Source organism: Onychostoma macrolepis, chromosome 03 (genome assembly GCF_012432095.1).
Source record: "Onychostoma macrolepis isolate SWU-2019 chromosome 03, ASM1243209v1, whole genome shotgun sequence".
Classification (NCBI taxonomy): Eukaryota; Metazoa; Chordata; class Actinopteri; order Cypriniformes; family Cyprinidae; genus Onychostoma; species Onychostoma macrolepis.
In genome coordinates, this window is record NC_081157.1 from 9344252 (window position 1) to 9358998 (window position 14747).

At 36.6% G+C, this 14747-nt stretch overlaps 2 protein-coding genes and 2 long non-coding RNA genes across 4 annotated transcripts in view; all 4 read left to right on the top strand.

The window, feature by feature from the left end:
* Positions 1 to 2761: 2761 nt before the first annotated feature.
* LOC131537610 (fucolectin-1-like) lies at positions 2762 to 4149 on the top strand. Its single transcript, XM_058771192.1, has 3 exons — positions 2762 to 2794; positions 3318 to 3570; positions 3658 to 4149. Exons 1-3 carry the CDS (start codon positions 2776 to 2778, stop codon positions 3818 to 3820), a joined length of 435 nt encoding a protein of 144 aa, XP_058627175.1. The 5' UTR covers positions 2762 to 2775; the 3' UTR covers positions 3821 to 4149.
* An 818-nt stretch (positions 4150 to 4967) lies between these two features.
* LOC131534346 (uncharacterized) overlaps positions 4968 to 14747 on the top strand; it is a gene marked incomplete at its 5' end in the record, with an annotated part of 49776 nt that continues 39996 nt past the window's right edge. The window contains 4 exons of the mRNA XM_058767181.1: positions 4968 to 5263; positions 5372 to 5517; positions 5779 to 6052; positions 6162 to 6298. Coding sequence (XP_058623164.1) covers positions 4968 to 5263; positions 5372 to 5517; positions 5779 to 6052; positions 6162 to 6298 — 853 coding nt within the window. The remainder of the gene's footprint in view (positions 5264 to 5371; positions 5518 to 5778; positions 6053 to 6161; positions 6299 to 14747) is intronic.
* On the top strand, positions 10252 to 12280 carry LOC131537626 (uncharacterized). The gene is made up of 5 exons (XR_009270349.1): positions 10252 to 10742; positions 10827 to 10969; positions 11066 to 11194; positions 11292 to 11733; positions 11838 to 12280. It is a non-coding gene; the product is annotated as an uncharacterized LOC131537626 (long non-coding RNA).
* On the top strand, positions 12284 to 13694 carry LOC131537622 (uncharacterized). The gene is made up of 4 exons (XR_009270344.1): positions 12284 to 12455; positions 12716 to 12887; positions 13113 to 13220; positions 13446 to 13694. It is a non-coding gene; the product is annotated as an uncharacterized LOC131537622 (long non-coding RNA).

Here is a 14747-nt window from a genome sequence, read left to right on the forward strand (position 1 = left end):
TGCCGAAATAATTTTTTTGGCCCCTACACTATAAATAGATGCTGAAGCCGCGGCTGAAATAGGTCACTTGTTCACAGAATTAGTATTTTCTGTACGGTAAATGGCACATAGTGCACTATATAGGGGACAGGGAACAGGGAATGATTCAGACAGTGTTAATATGAAAAAAAGAAGTTGTTTCGCGCTGTGTCATGCTAACCACTGCACAGCACACACGCTCTGCTCCGGTCCAGAGACACGATAGATGTCGTGATGTTTGTGAGCAGTGGTGTGATGGCGATTTAAAATACAAATTTCCAAACATATGTGACCATGGACCACAAAACCAGTCTTAAGTGTCAATTTTTCGAAACTGAGATTTATACATCATCTGAAAGCTGAAATAAATAAATAAGCTTTCCATTGATGTATGGTTTGTTAGGATCGGACAACATTGAGATACAACTATTTGAAAATCTGGAATATGAGGGTGCAAAAAATTCAAAATACTGAGAAAATCACCGTTTAAAGTTGTCCAAATGAAGTTCTTAGCAATGCACATTATGAAGTTTTTATACATTTACAGTAAGAAATTTACAAAATATCTTCATGGAACATGATCTTTACTTAATATCCTAATGATTTCTGGCATAAAAGAAAAATCAATCATTTTGACCCATACAATGTATTTTTGGCTATTGCTACAAATATAGAAATTGTAATTGCGATTATTAATTACGATTAAAACAACTTACATTGAATGATGTTTATACCATAGTTTGAAGCAACTGCATGTCATATTTTTATATGAAAATAAACAGGCTGAAAACATTTAAACAGAAAAACTTTTATTGCTTTTCTAAAGTATTAAGCCTCAAAAGTCAACTATTCATTGGATTGGTTTCTTCTTTAAATTATGAAATAAAATATGCATGGTATTATAAAGTTAAATTAAAACTATAATTAAAACAATGGAAGAACCCTTAAGATAACCTGTAGAAAGAAAAAAAACATCTTAAAAGGTGCTGTATGTAGGATTTTGACTCTACTAAAGCATAAAAATATCATAATATGTTTGCAGATATTTAAGAAACATGCTAAGTTAACATACTTGTTTATCTGAAAAACAATGCTACAGCCAGTTATTCTCCTTTGAAAATGTGCGTTCCGGCCCGGGATGTCTGTGTTTGTTTTGATTTGTGAAACCCGCCCACTGCCAGTTTACTCGAATGTATTTCAGGTTGCCAGTTGGCGGAAAACACAGCGTATTTAATTTCATTCATTGTCATGTGCGCTCGTTTCCGTTGGTGTCCTTAATCTGGCAACCTGCGTGTGTGTCAAGTCTGAGGAGGGGGGGCCGGGTGAAAAAAACCCATCTCCAATATTTTGAATTTGGACTGCAATACCTAGTTCAACCGCTAGGTGTCAATCCTACATACAGCACCTTTAAACACTCAGAATAACATAAGTGGACTTTGAACGATTATTGCCTTTTTGAACGATTACGTAATTGTGGCATCCATAATTGTAATTGCGATTAGAAATTTGATTAATTGTGCAGCCTTAGGATAAAGTATAAAAATACAAATGTTTATAAATGCAAAATGTTTTAAAACAGACACAAAAATCAACAGGAAAAACTGGAAACCCCACTTCAAACAAAAGAAAGCAAATTACAACAAAAATAATAATAATACAAACCAACTTTGTAAAACTTTAACAATTATACGTATAAAAAAAAAAAAAACAATACCAGCAGGGCTGAGGCTCCCAACAGCAGGAAACAGAATAGAGTTTGGTTTTAAAAGGGCACACTTCCACGCATTACACCACTGTGCACTCCGATCACACTACCATACACTCCATGTTACACAGCACACAATAAACAAGAACCACCACCACAAAGAGGAAGATCCATTCACCTGTGAATAAAACTATACTTTAGCAGCGTGAAGACAACAGCAAACAATCAAGGCACAGAACGAGAGGGAGAATCCTGCAGCGAATACAAAAGGAGACATTACTAATCATCATGTTGTCCCCCGCTCCCAATTATAACTGCGTTTCAAACACTTACTGTTAGGATATAACGTAGCTAGAACAAGTTTAAATCACAGTCATGTCCACCGATAGCACAATGGGATACAGGAAATCATGCCTATTTAGCATGTGACAAAATGTTAACCCCACATGAACAAACATACTAGCCCAATACAACGAGCTCTTAACTACACATACCTGAAAGATGAACAGTCATCAAATCCACTAAAGCTGCACCGAAAGGGCACCAGAGCAAAAAGACGCGCTATAATTCACAAAAACGTTTTAAAGTTATGCACACCCAAACAATTTTAAAATAACCGCCTGTTAAAGCATAGTGTGCTTACCTGCAACCACTGTCTACACAGACAAAAATAGGCAACAGCCAATCGGCCTTTAAATTGAAGATACTATTCGCTGATCAATCACCTCGTCCCGTTACATCCAGAAAGTCTGGTCCTGATTCACAGGAACGTGTCCTCATCCCACTTTAGATTTCAGTCTTCTGCTTGATGACCATGTTGGATGAAACCAATGACACATGAATAATTATCTGTATTATTAATATGTTAATGTTTTCATCCAACATGGTCATTATGTAGAACAATGTTTTATGTTTCCTTTATAATTCAGACTATTCTTTTCATTATTAGCAGCAATATCAAGGTGAATTAAATTGAAAATGCAAATTCGAATGTGATTCAACAAAACACGGTTGTTTGACTTGTTTCCACAGGGTTTTTATTGATTGAGGAAATGGCACATGGACAAAAAGGTGAGAATCCTTCAGTGTCTAAACACTTTTGTTCTGTTTTGTCTGTTAAATGGGCAGATATAAAAGTACTTAGAAATTTAGCTCTGTAATAAAGATCTGATGCAGTTTGATGCCCAGTTTATAGTTCCTGATACCAGACAGACCAAAGTCAGAAAATTAACTTATTAACAGACAATATTTCCCTCCAAAATTGATCTTTCAAGAACAGCCTTTACAAATGTTTAATGTTAGATTATACTGCTCTTTGTTTAATATAACATACCAAGCCCATCATGATATATAGGCCAAAATTAGAATTATACTAACAAATGTTGGGTATCCAAAATAATAATAAAAACATGTTCACTATCATTCTCTTACCCTTGTGTTTTAAATATCTGTTGCTGTTTTGCACCCTTAACCCTTAATTTCTGACCCTGTGGTGGACATGTAGCTGATGATGAGTAAGAAAGATTAGTTTGGTAAAGGTCTTCTGCAGTAGTAGATGATTTCTTATTGGCCTTTATTGATGATTTTTTCCCAGAGAATATAGCACTATGGGGCAAAACTAATCAGTCATCAGTTTACAAAACATCTAATCCTGATTGGGCTCTTGATGGATTGTTGAACACCTATACCCACACTAACCCTGAAACCAACCCATGGTGGAGAGTGGATCTACTGAAGGTATACAGAGTGAACAGAGTGACCATCATTAACAGACCGGACCTTGGTCATAGGATTAACGGAGCGGTGATTCGTATCGGGAACTTTCTTGACATTTACAGCAACACCATGTGAGGATTTCTTTCTTTTGATTTGATTTCTGTGGCTGAAGTGAAGAATGAACAGAAACAGATAACAGATGATCTTTCTGTCTGTAGATGTGGTGTGATTTCTACTCTTGCATCTGGTGCCACGGCCACTTTCTCATGCGGTGGGATGGTGGGACGTTATATGGTTGTTAATATTCCTGGAGATCAGAGGATTCTTAGTATTGCTGAAGCTGGAGTCTACGGGTATTTGGCAGGTAATTTGTTTTTGTAGAGCACTTTATTGAATGTAATAAATACTTTTTTAGAAACTTACTTTAAACTCATAGTTCACCAGAAATCACGCTCATGTCTTTCCAAACCAGTATGACAGTATTCATGCTTTACTGACGTCTTATGTACAGATGATTCTGATAAACGTGGGGCTTGAGCATATAACAGAGATGCAAACTCATCATGGGTGAAAAAGGTGACAAAGACACCTTAAAATGAACTCATCTTTAAGTTGCTTTGTTTTATCTTTAATTGTAGAAGCTACTATTCAGCCAACACAGACTTGTTGCTGCTGTAGTTTTGTTACTCTGAATTTACTCAGCATCATTTAATGCACAGCTCTATTGTGACATCGGCTTGTCAGATAGTTCAATCACGGAAAAATTTTGTGGATTCACTCGTGTAATTTTTTACACTTGTGGTTGTTAATCCTGAAACAGTATACATGGACGTTTGGTCCTCTTAGACAAACAAAACTTTTCTTCAAATTGTGAACTGATTATAGAGAGAAACTCGCAACTGACCAAGATTACTCGCATGAAAACTACACAGTGAATCTCTTACTTGTATCGTGTATGCTTTCTTTTTCTTTTTTTATAATAGGAAGATCTGCGAATGTGTAGAACTAAATAAATTTGCGAAAACAAAAATGAGTTCAGAGAGGATTCTGACTTGCCTACAGTAAACACCTCTGATTGGCCATTGTTTTCAACAGAGATGCCTGTGATTGGCTAAAATTCTAAACGCTGCAGAAATATGTTGTAAATATAAAATTTTGGTTGTGAAATTTGAAACCAGAGTTGCGCGCACGCCACCACACAGGAGCGTTTGAAAGCAGGTGAGTTCGAGCAGGTACAGAATTCCCCCCCCCCAAAAAAAAAAACCGAACAAAAACAAACTAACAAACAAACAAAAAGAAAACTCTCCGGATCTACACGAATCACACAACTTCACACAACCTGAAAGGGCATCTGTTAATTTTGTATATAGTTGTGAAGGACATTGTTAGACAAAAAGTCATTGTGTTTGTCATTTCGTTTGGTGACAGAAGGCTAGTTGATGTAGAAATGACATGCTTCACCATCATCTCCTCCACTGTTGCTCTCAAATTTTATTTGAATTGTGCATAAACATGGGTTACGACGGTTTTTATTAATTTTCCAGGAAATCGGGCAATAGGAGGAGCCACTATACAGTCGTCAACATCTGTGGACTGGGTTGCTGAAAGGGCCGTTGATGGTAATCGAGGTCTCCAGCAGTTGTATACGGGATGCTCCTCAACCCTTAATGAGGCAGACCCATGGTGGAGGCTGGATCTGCATGATGTCTACCGAGTTAGTAAAGTGGTCGTCACTAATAGAAATGACTGCTGTGCAGAACAAATAAACGGAGCAGAGATTCGCATCGGAAACTCTTTGGAGAACAACGGCATCAACAATCCCATGTGAGAAACTTGAGGTTGAAAGAGCGTGAGACATCAAGGACGAATGTGAAGGATTAATGCAGATATGACAGTATTTTTTATATCCTTCATGTGTTTCTCTGTCTGTAGATGTGCTGTTATTCCTGCTATTCCAGCAGGTGAGTCCTACAGCTACTCATGTGATGGACTGGATGGACGTTACGTGATTATTTATGTTCCTGGAGACCGGAAGATTCTTGCGCTTTGTGAGGTTGAAGTCTACGGGTATTTGGCAGGTAATTCATTGTTGTAGAGCGTTATATTCAATATTATAAATTAATATATAATTCATGTAATATCATGCCATACTTGAAACGTATTATAAAGGAACACAAAATCATAATTTTCACAATTTGGTTTGGTGAGAGTAGTTGATGCAGTAATAACTCACCTCACCTCCAGTCGTTGTTCCTCAGTAATCTTGCCCTCTGCTGCAAACTTTGTGCATCAAGATGAGTCGTGACATTTTTTTCATAAATCTTTTTTTTATTTTATAGACAATCTGGCAGTAGCTGGAGCTGCTATACAGTCGTCAACATCTGTGGACAGGTTTGCTGAAAAGGCCATTGATCGAGGTCTCCAGCAGTTGTATACGGGATGCTCCTCAACCCTTAATGAGGCAGACCCGTGGTGGAGGCTGGATCTGCATGATGTCTACCGAGTTAATAAAGTGGTCGTCACTAATAGAAAAGACTGCTGTGCAGAACAAATAAATGGAGCGGAGATTCGAATCGGAAACTCTTTGGAGAACAACGGCATCAACAATCCCATGTGAGAAACTTGAGGTTGAAAGAGCGTGAGACATCAAGCACAAATGTGAAGGATTAATGCAGATATGACAGTATTTTTTTATATCCTTCATGTGTTTCTCTGTCTGTAGATGTGCTGTTATTCCTGCTATTCCAGCAGGTGAGTCCTACAGCTACTCATGTGATGGGATGGAGGGACGTTACGTGATTATTCATATCTCTGGAGACATGAAGATACTCACTCTGTGTGAGGTGAAGGTCTATGGAGAAGGTATACATCAGTAATATTGGTTTATAATATATCAGATAATAATGTCTTCACATCATACATTTTTAAACATGGACGCGCATGTGGTTGCTGTACTGTATTAAATCTTTAATCATGATAAAACCGTATATTAAAAGCTAACATAAGCAGTAGCATAATAACAGCATATCTAAAAGTATGAGACAACAACAAACAAAAAACATAGGCCTACCATTAAAAGCCATGCTCTGCGCGATCCTCTTCACTAATATCCTCTGCGTCTCAATCGGGCTCAAATTGATAAGCAATATAGTCGACGCCATTGTTTACAATACAACCAGAGCACATGCCGCTGAGCTGAGGGGCGGGACGTTTAGACGCACACTAGAGGCGTTTTAGCCAATCACAACACACTGGGCCAGCTAACCAATCAGAGCCCATCATGTATTTCTGAGAGAGGGCCTTCACAGAACCAGGAAATCAACCGGCAGTTTTTATGCTAGCTGAAAAGTAGTGTACAATACAGGTAAAATATTTGAAAAATGTGTTTTTTTTTTTTTTTTAAATGAAGCATGAACACATGTTGCTGTGCACCCCATAAACACAAGCAAGCCTTTCAAAAAATCCATTAGGCCACCCCTTTAAATATTATGAAATGAATTTGTTAAAAACTAAATCAGCTGTTGTTCTCCTGCAGTTGCATCTGCTAAGAGAGAACTGGTTTATATTATGATACAAAGGTTCACCGACTGGAGTGCCGATCACCTATTGATTATTCAGTCAAACTATTTACAGCATGAACAAATTTACAATATTCTCACATTTTAAAGAGACATGATTTTACAAAAGTACTGTTTGGGACATGACACGAGAATATATTCATATTCTGATCTAATCAGTTTAGTATGAATGTTATTTCCAGTTGGGATCTGCTCTGACTGATAGACGTGACACTGAGTTGGTCTCAAACCCCTAAACAGGAAGTGACGCGGAAAGTGAACGCTGACAAACGTGAGTGTGTTCTCACAACTGTACAATAACTTATGACATATGCTGCACAAATAGGAATGATTATATAATTATGATATGTAATAGCAAAAATGTTTCATTTACAGGTCGCTGTGATACAAGACAATAATTCCCTGGAAATCAGTGTCTTTGACTCACTAAATTCACATTCATTCAATTTCTTCATAATTTATGAAAGCCCGTTTCCACCACTGAATAAAAAATAAAACAAGGTAATTGTGACTTTATCTCACAATTCTGACATAAAGTCCATTCTGAGGGGGAAAAATATTGACTATTTTCTTACAATTGCGAGATTATATCTTTATTGATCTTTATTATATCATTATATGACTTTATTACTCAGAATTACGACTTTATTTCTCAGAACTGTGAGAGTAGTAACTGTGCTGGGCAGCATATAAGTCTTGAGCTTTTTCAGCTGAAAAAAAACTTGCACTGACTGATCTTAAAATATATCAGTGCCTTTGTTTGGTCTCAAAAAGAACATCAGTAAGGTTTTTTCTAAGCATGTTTATAAAAATTACTTAAATGTCCTAATTGAACTATGATCTAATCCAGGTTTAGGCTAAGCCCCGTCTGTGAAACCGTGCCATTATGTATTTTTTAAGTTATGACTTTGGATAATTGATTTTTAGAATAGAGATCACGATTAGAGATTAGCCTATATATGATTTAGTTTGGTTGTCTAATTTCCTTTCAGGTTCTGACAAAATGTTTTTTAGCCTATTTAAAAATATGTATAACTTCCTATTCCAAAACCTACCATGTTACTTAAATACAAGCTTTTTTAAAAGGATTAATTCTTCCATTTCAAGGTATATCTGGAACCACAAGAAACCCAGACTTAAACATTTCAAGCTTCAAAAGAGACGTATCTCTATTTTAAAGAATATGGTAATAAATAAAATATAGAATTATATATGACAGCATAGTAACAAACATGTTACTAAAGCCAAGAAAATTATTTATCATACATTTTAAACATGTATTCAACATTTATTTAAAGCTTATTGAACTTAAAAAAAACACATCATTCTCGTCTTTTAAAGAAGATGGTAATAAATAAAATGTGATTATATAAATAACATACTGTACAAAAAAAACCCATTTATTATAGTTTTAGGTGACGATAAGAGATACTTTAGGTGGAGTTACAGATGAGGGGTGCGTTTCCAAAAAGCAGCTATGGTCGCAAGTTCTGTCTTCACCAATATAGCTCAATGGAGCTTACCACCATAGTTAGCTAATGATGCTTTTGGGAAACACACCCCAGATGAGCCTCTGCTGTCCATTACAGTGCATTTGTCAAGTTAGTCTGATAACCCCTTTCCAGAGCGAATGTCTTGATCGTATTAAATTTATGTTTAAAGCATAATCAAAGAGTTTAAATAAGATCTTTCAAAAAAGAATGTTTAGATGAAAATATCTTGCAAAATAAGCCTAAATTATTATTTTTATTCAACAGTAGGGTACAATGGTGCTAAAGACGCCCCGGGGTAAAAGAAAAAAAAACATTAATTTTTCAAGATGCACATGCAAATTTGGCTGATCCTTTACGCTATCGCGGGCAGTAGCGCAAAGTTAATTTTGTGCTTTCTTGATCTAATATGTGATGTTTTTTAAAATGTTGTAGATTTAAGTAGCAAATGAGAATCGCTAAAATTATTGAATATATTTTGAGACAAAGGTCTTCTTAATGATTTTCAGTTTTGTTTAAATTTAATTTCTATTTATTTTTAAATAGATGAACACTCAACTTTAAAAAAAATTGTATGCAAACAAGTAAGTTAAGCAAATAATGCAGTTTTTAAATTAACTTATAAATAATAAAATTTATAAGCTATTTGTTAAAATATATTCAATTACACACTGGCTGTCATAGCATGTTTCATAACAGATTAATTTAAACATACATTAAATAATTAAGACTAATAGGTTTATCAAAATATAATGAGTATATGGTGTAGTATTTCACGCAATGCTCCTCTCTAGACTTCATTTCTCCAGTGAACTAACGAGCTGTGGACACTGATGACTTGCCGAGGAAAATTAAATCCTACATGACATTTTATTTCCACGCTGTTTTGTTGTCTTTCCGCGGTTGAAGCACTGATTGAGCAATTACATGAGGCATGAGATGTTCAGTCATGTTTATTCGCGTTAAAACTAGTAGTACAGATGAAGGAATGATCGCGTTCACTCACGCTCAGCTCTGCACAAGTCTGCGGCGGCTCATGGCTCACAGTGCGTTTCCACTACAGCGTCAAATCTGCGCTCAGTGCCGCTGGCAACGCTACAACGCCACTGCTTTGGGGCGTGTCAAATTTAGGGCAGAGCACGCCTCTGAAAACAATGTTTACACCCTGTGTGCATTTCATCTTCTTTTCACAGCGATTGGTTGTCACCTGGCGTTTTTCGCTCGATATTTGCATGAAGCCGAGGAATGCCGAACCTTCTGCGCCGCTTTCAATCCCATAATGCACCACGCGGGCGTTTAAGCTTAACCTCCATAGGAATGAATTGAAAACGCTCGCTCCGCTGCGAAAAAGTGCCTAATATGTGGTCTATAAACAATTTATCTTACGGGGGAGGGGTCAAGCAACTCAAGTAAGCAAATCGCAAACTTTGCGCATAGAGAAAGTGAAAGGAAAAAAACTGACGGCTAACACTGCATTAACAGCGCATATTCTCTCTGAGACAACGAGAGACAAATCTACTCTAACATATGCTTATAAGTTATAACGCTCAGTGATAACGGTATATAACTATCTTAAATTATTCCCTTAATATTTTTCTATTGGCTCCTATAGTGAAAAACATGAGAAGAAGCGTATTTCGCGTTAAACAGGTTGTTTTTGAAAATCAGTGCCTGAAATAAAGCTGCTCTGAATTTTCATTGATGACTGCAGTGTTAATAATTTTAATTGTAGGCCTATGATTCATTGTATAAATTAATAGAAAAAAAACTTTTAAAAAACATTTTAAATGATGAGTAAGCTAATAGCCTAATCTTTTATTACCCTCACAGTGCATCATGCGGTGATGCGCTATTAAATTATTGCGGGGCAATAATTTTGTGTAATTTAATAGTAAAAGTAATCTAATAACAATAATAATAATAGGACAAATAATAAGAAGAATGAATCAGGCCTGCATTAATTGGACATGTTAAATCCTCTTAATATTGCCAATTTTTTTATGCTTATTTCTGGCTATCATGGACACATGATACCATGCAAATCAGCACGGGGAGGTTATCACCCACAATGTGTGCTCGTGTGGAAATAGTTTTATGAATTTTATACATATTTGGTAGTTGGCATTAGTATATAATAACAGGGGCATATGAGAACACATCGTCGGGTATCATAAAGGAGTCAACAATGTTGGATTCCACATACCAGCCTGATATCACTCAAGAGGACAGTCAAAAGTAAGTCTGCATCTTGGTGTTATGCTGTGTGTGACTTACTGTAGTTTACTGTACTAATGTGTATGTGTCCTGCTTTGTGTACAGGGTTTGCCAACCCCTCTACAGTGCAGCAAAAATACATAGTGTATGAGGACAACTTGTTGGCCCTATTTAGAAAGTGTCCGACATGTATGCACACCTGCACTGTAAACAAATTTGTGATTGTAACATTTATGTCAATCACACAGGTAAGCACAACACAATTTTAACACGAACATATATACACATATATTTATATGTATATGTAAACACAACAGATGACAATTTGTAATGTTATTGCACAGATATGTTCTCACTGTGTCCACAAAACCCAGTGGAACAGCCAGCCGTACGTCAGTAATATCCCAGCTGGCAATCTGCACTTGTCAGCGGCAGTAGCTTTCACTGGGGCATCATACATACAAGTTCACAAGGTCTGTTTTTAATTTTGCTATGTATGTGTCTTATCGGCCACAGTTCTGAAATGCTATTTGTGCAGTCAGTAATGTTGTTGTTGTTGTTGTTTTTAAGGTTCTCTCAGCTCTGCGCCTTGTCCAAGGACATTTTTCAACCATCAAAAGGCTTTCCTCATACCAAACATTTTGTGGCACTGGAGGTCAGAGCAAAAAACACTTGTGGAACAGGCAAAGCTATCTGGAAAGGCCATGGTTTTGGGAGGTGATATGAGAGCTGATTCACCAGGGTTTTTTTTATTTTTAATTTAACTCAAACATGAAGCACTATTCTTATTTTCAATAATAAGACCCTAAAATGGCAAATTACAAAATAAGATTTTAGATCCAAAGGTGATATCTTGCCACTTATTTAATTCATAAAAATTTTAACTAGAAACACATCAACACAACATTTATTTTTTACCATTCTCTGCTAAAGGACATTGTGCAAAGTACGGTAGCTACACAATGATGAGCTTGGATGACAACGGGGTGGTAGAGACATTCAGTTAGTGCAGGTAAATAACAAAAAAAAAAAACCTAATGTTTTATTGTACCCTTCCACTCTCCAGCGTGACAGATCAAATGCTGAAGGACTAACAAAATTATTTTATTCTTTCAGAGTAACGAGGTAGGTGCAAGCTCTCGGATGGAACTGGAAGGTTTTTTGAGGAGCATCAACTTCTTAGAATCTGAAGGTATGAAGATCGGTGCACTTGTCACTGATCGCCATCCTTCGATTCAGAAGTTCCTCAGGGAGCAGCGACCTGACATCCAACATTATTTTGACACGTGGCATGTCTCAAAATGTTTGTACTTTTCAACGTGAATTAGAAATTGACAATTACGGCTATCGCAATGAAGGAATTTCCCTTGCAGTAATTCTGAGAGGATCAATATCAAAGTTTGCAATATTAACATCATCTGTTACATAAATAAGGTGGTAAATTTGCAATATGATGTAAGAGCGGAGAATTGAGTCAGGACAACCTATAAATGTTGCATGAAGGGGAGAGTTGAATTAAATAATTTTACATGTTCTCTGTGTTAATTGTCCAATATCTCGCCAAGAAAATAGATGCTCTTGGGAAAGAAAAAGCTTGTGGAGAAGTTCTTTCCTGGAGAAAGAGTGTCGTGAATCACCTCTACTGGTGCAGAGGGTCTTCAAAGACCGGAGAAGAAGCTGTGGCAAAGTGGAGGTCAATAACAAATCGTGTGCAAAATGTGCATCATCACAAAAGTGAGATATTCCCTGTTTGTGCCCATCTACCTCTTGAGGTGCGAGCATGGCTGAAACCTAGTAAGTAGCTTAATGTAGCAGTAACGGGTTATGTGTTTTAAGCTACATAACAAGAGCGAAACATACACTACATTATAAATTAGTACTGTGTGTGTGAATATTATGGGGTGTAAAGGTGCACAAAAATGGTTCAGTATGTACCTCTGTCAGGGTTTGTTGTGTTATTTTCTCGAGTCCTTTTCTGTTGATCTCTCATTCAGGCACAAAAGCTTGTGAAAAATTCTGTGACCTCATGCTCCAAGGTCGTCTCTTGAAGGACATCGCAAAATTGAGCCCTCACCACCAGACGTCTTCAATTGAAGGCTTTCATAGCCTGATTTTGAAATTAGCACCAAAGAATGTGGCATTTCCATTTTTAGGAATGTTGAGCAGGTAATAACACTTCCATTTTAGTTTTTTCATGCAATAAAAAAAAAATTCTACCCCAAGTAGTTTACCTGTAACATTCAAATTAAAATTACACAATTTTTCACTATCAACTTATGTAAGCACAGAGAATGGGGAAATATTTCCAATGTTGATATTGCATCTTTTCATTTGAAATGTCAGCTGACAACATATAAAATACACCTATACACTTGTTTTTGTATCATGTAGATTAAATCCTTGCTGCTCTTCACTACAATGAGAATGCTGATCTGGAACCAGCATGCAACGAGAATGGTGATGTTTCGGTTCAAGTCAGATGGCCAAAGTTCAAAAAGGGTGAATACAGCATTTTCAGCAGGAAAACAGCACCTACATACAAGTTCTTACACTCCACAGCTATTTCTTATTAAAAGACACGTACTAAATTTCTAGCGATTTATTGTATCAGAGGTTTTGTTAATTCATCAACTGAAAACAGCATAGAGTAAAAGATTGTTTTACCAGGAAGTGATTGTAAAATAATTTTGCACTGTTACATCGAAATTAATTTTACCATTTTAGACTATGTGGACACCCTGCTGAAGATGCTGTTTGAAGACGTCATTCCCAACCCTGGCCCATACCAGAAACACATGAGTGGAGTGGAGGTCCCTGATGATTTGTGTGCTGCTTCGAAAGGCCGGATTTGCAGGAAGCTGCTGCAAGACATTGGTCCCGCTTTTCACAGTGTCCTTTGGTTGTTTCACATGAACATTTAATGTGTCAGATAGAATGTGAGAGTCTGTGAAAGTGGGAAAATGTGTATGTTGTTTTGATTGTACAGTGTGTGTGAAAATAAGCATGCTGTCTTGTGTAAATAGTTAATAGCAAACAAAGCAATAACTCAGAACTACATGGTTCTGCCAAAAATTAAAATGAGAATGAAATGGTACAAATCAAGTCTTGGCATCATTTATTAAAAAAAGATTTAAACACTGTATTAAGAATGTAACCGAGGCAGTTGGAATCCTTGGTATTGTTTAGAAGGAAATGTATTGTGACGGTATCGTCTGAAAGTGAAATTGTAGGAAACTTAACCAGTTACGATTAACAAAAGAATTTAACAATTGAGATGTGAAGCCTACATTAGAGCATATAAAACACTGATTTGTGAAGAATAGTAGTATTAGCTCTGGTATTTAATATTACTTACTCCTCCTTTGTGAAGTCGTCTCGGTCATAATCACCATAATACTGAAGCATGCATGCATACTCAACTTGAAGAACCCATGGATTGAGACATACTGCTTCGAACCCAGGGTGTTGAGTCATGCATTCAGGTTGGGGATGAGCTTCAGAACATTTGTCAATGACCTTTAAAACAGTAAAGAAAAGGTTTGTTTCAGTGATAAATATATAAAAATAATAACAATTATGTTTTGAGTTTTTCCTCTTTCTGATGTTTAGCAAGTTGAGTATCTATATTCACACTTTATCTACTGCTTACGTCTGTGTGTGCGTATGTATGCATGTATATATATATATATATACACACACACATATATACAGTCAGTAAGTGATCCTGCACTTCTGTAACAAACCTGCCTAACCTCCCTACCATACAGTTTTTCTGAACCAGTGGCCATATTCTTGCAGAAGCTACAGGAACACCTGAAGGACAGTATAAGTGGTAAAACTCCTTCAACAATATTGCAAACAAATAAGAAATCAATTTTGTGGTAACTTAAGTCGATGAATGCCAGGTATTATATGACCGTTAAGGTCAATAACTAGATTTAGAAAAGAAGTGTTACCATTCGTCCAGATGCTCTCGAGGGTAAACTTGAACATCAGCTTCCTCATCTCGGTCCCTCTCTTGGTTTG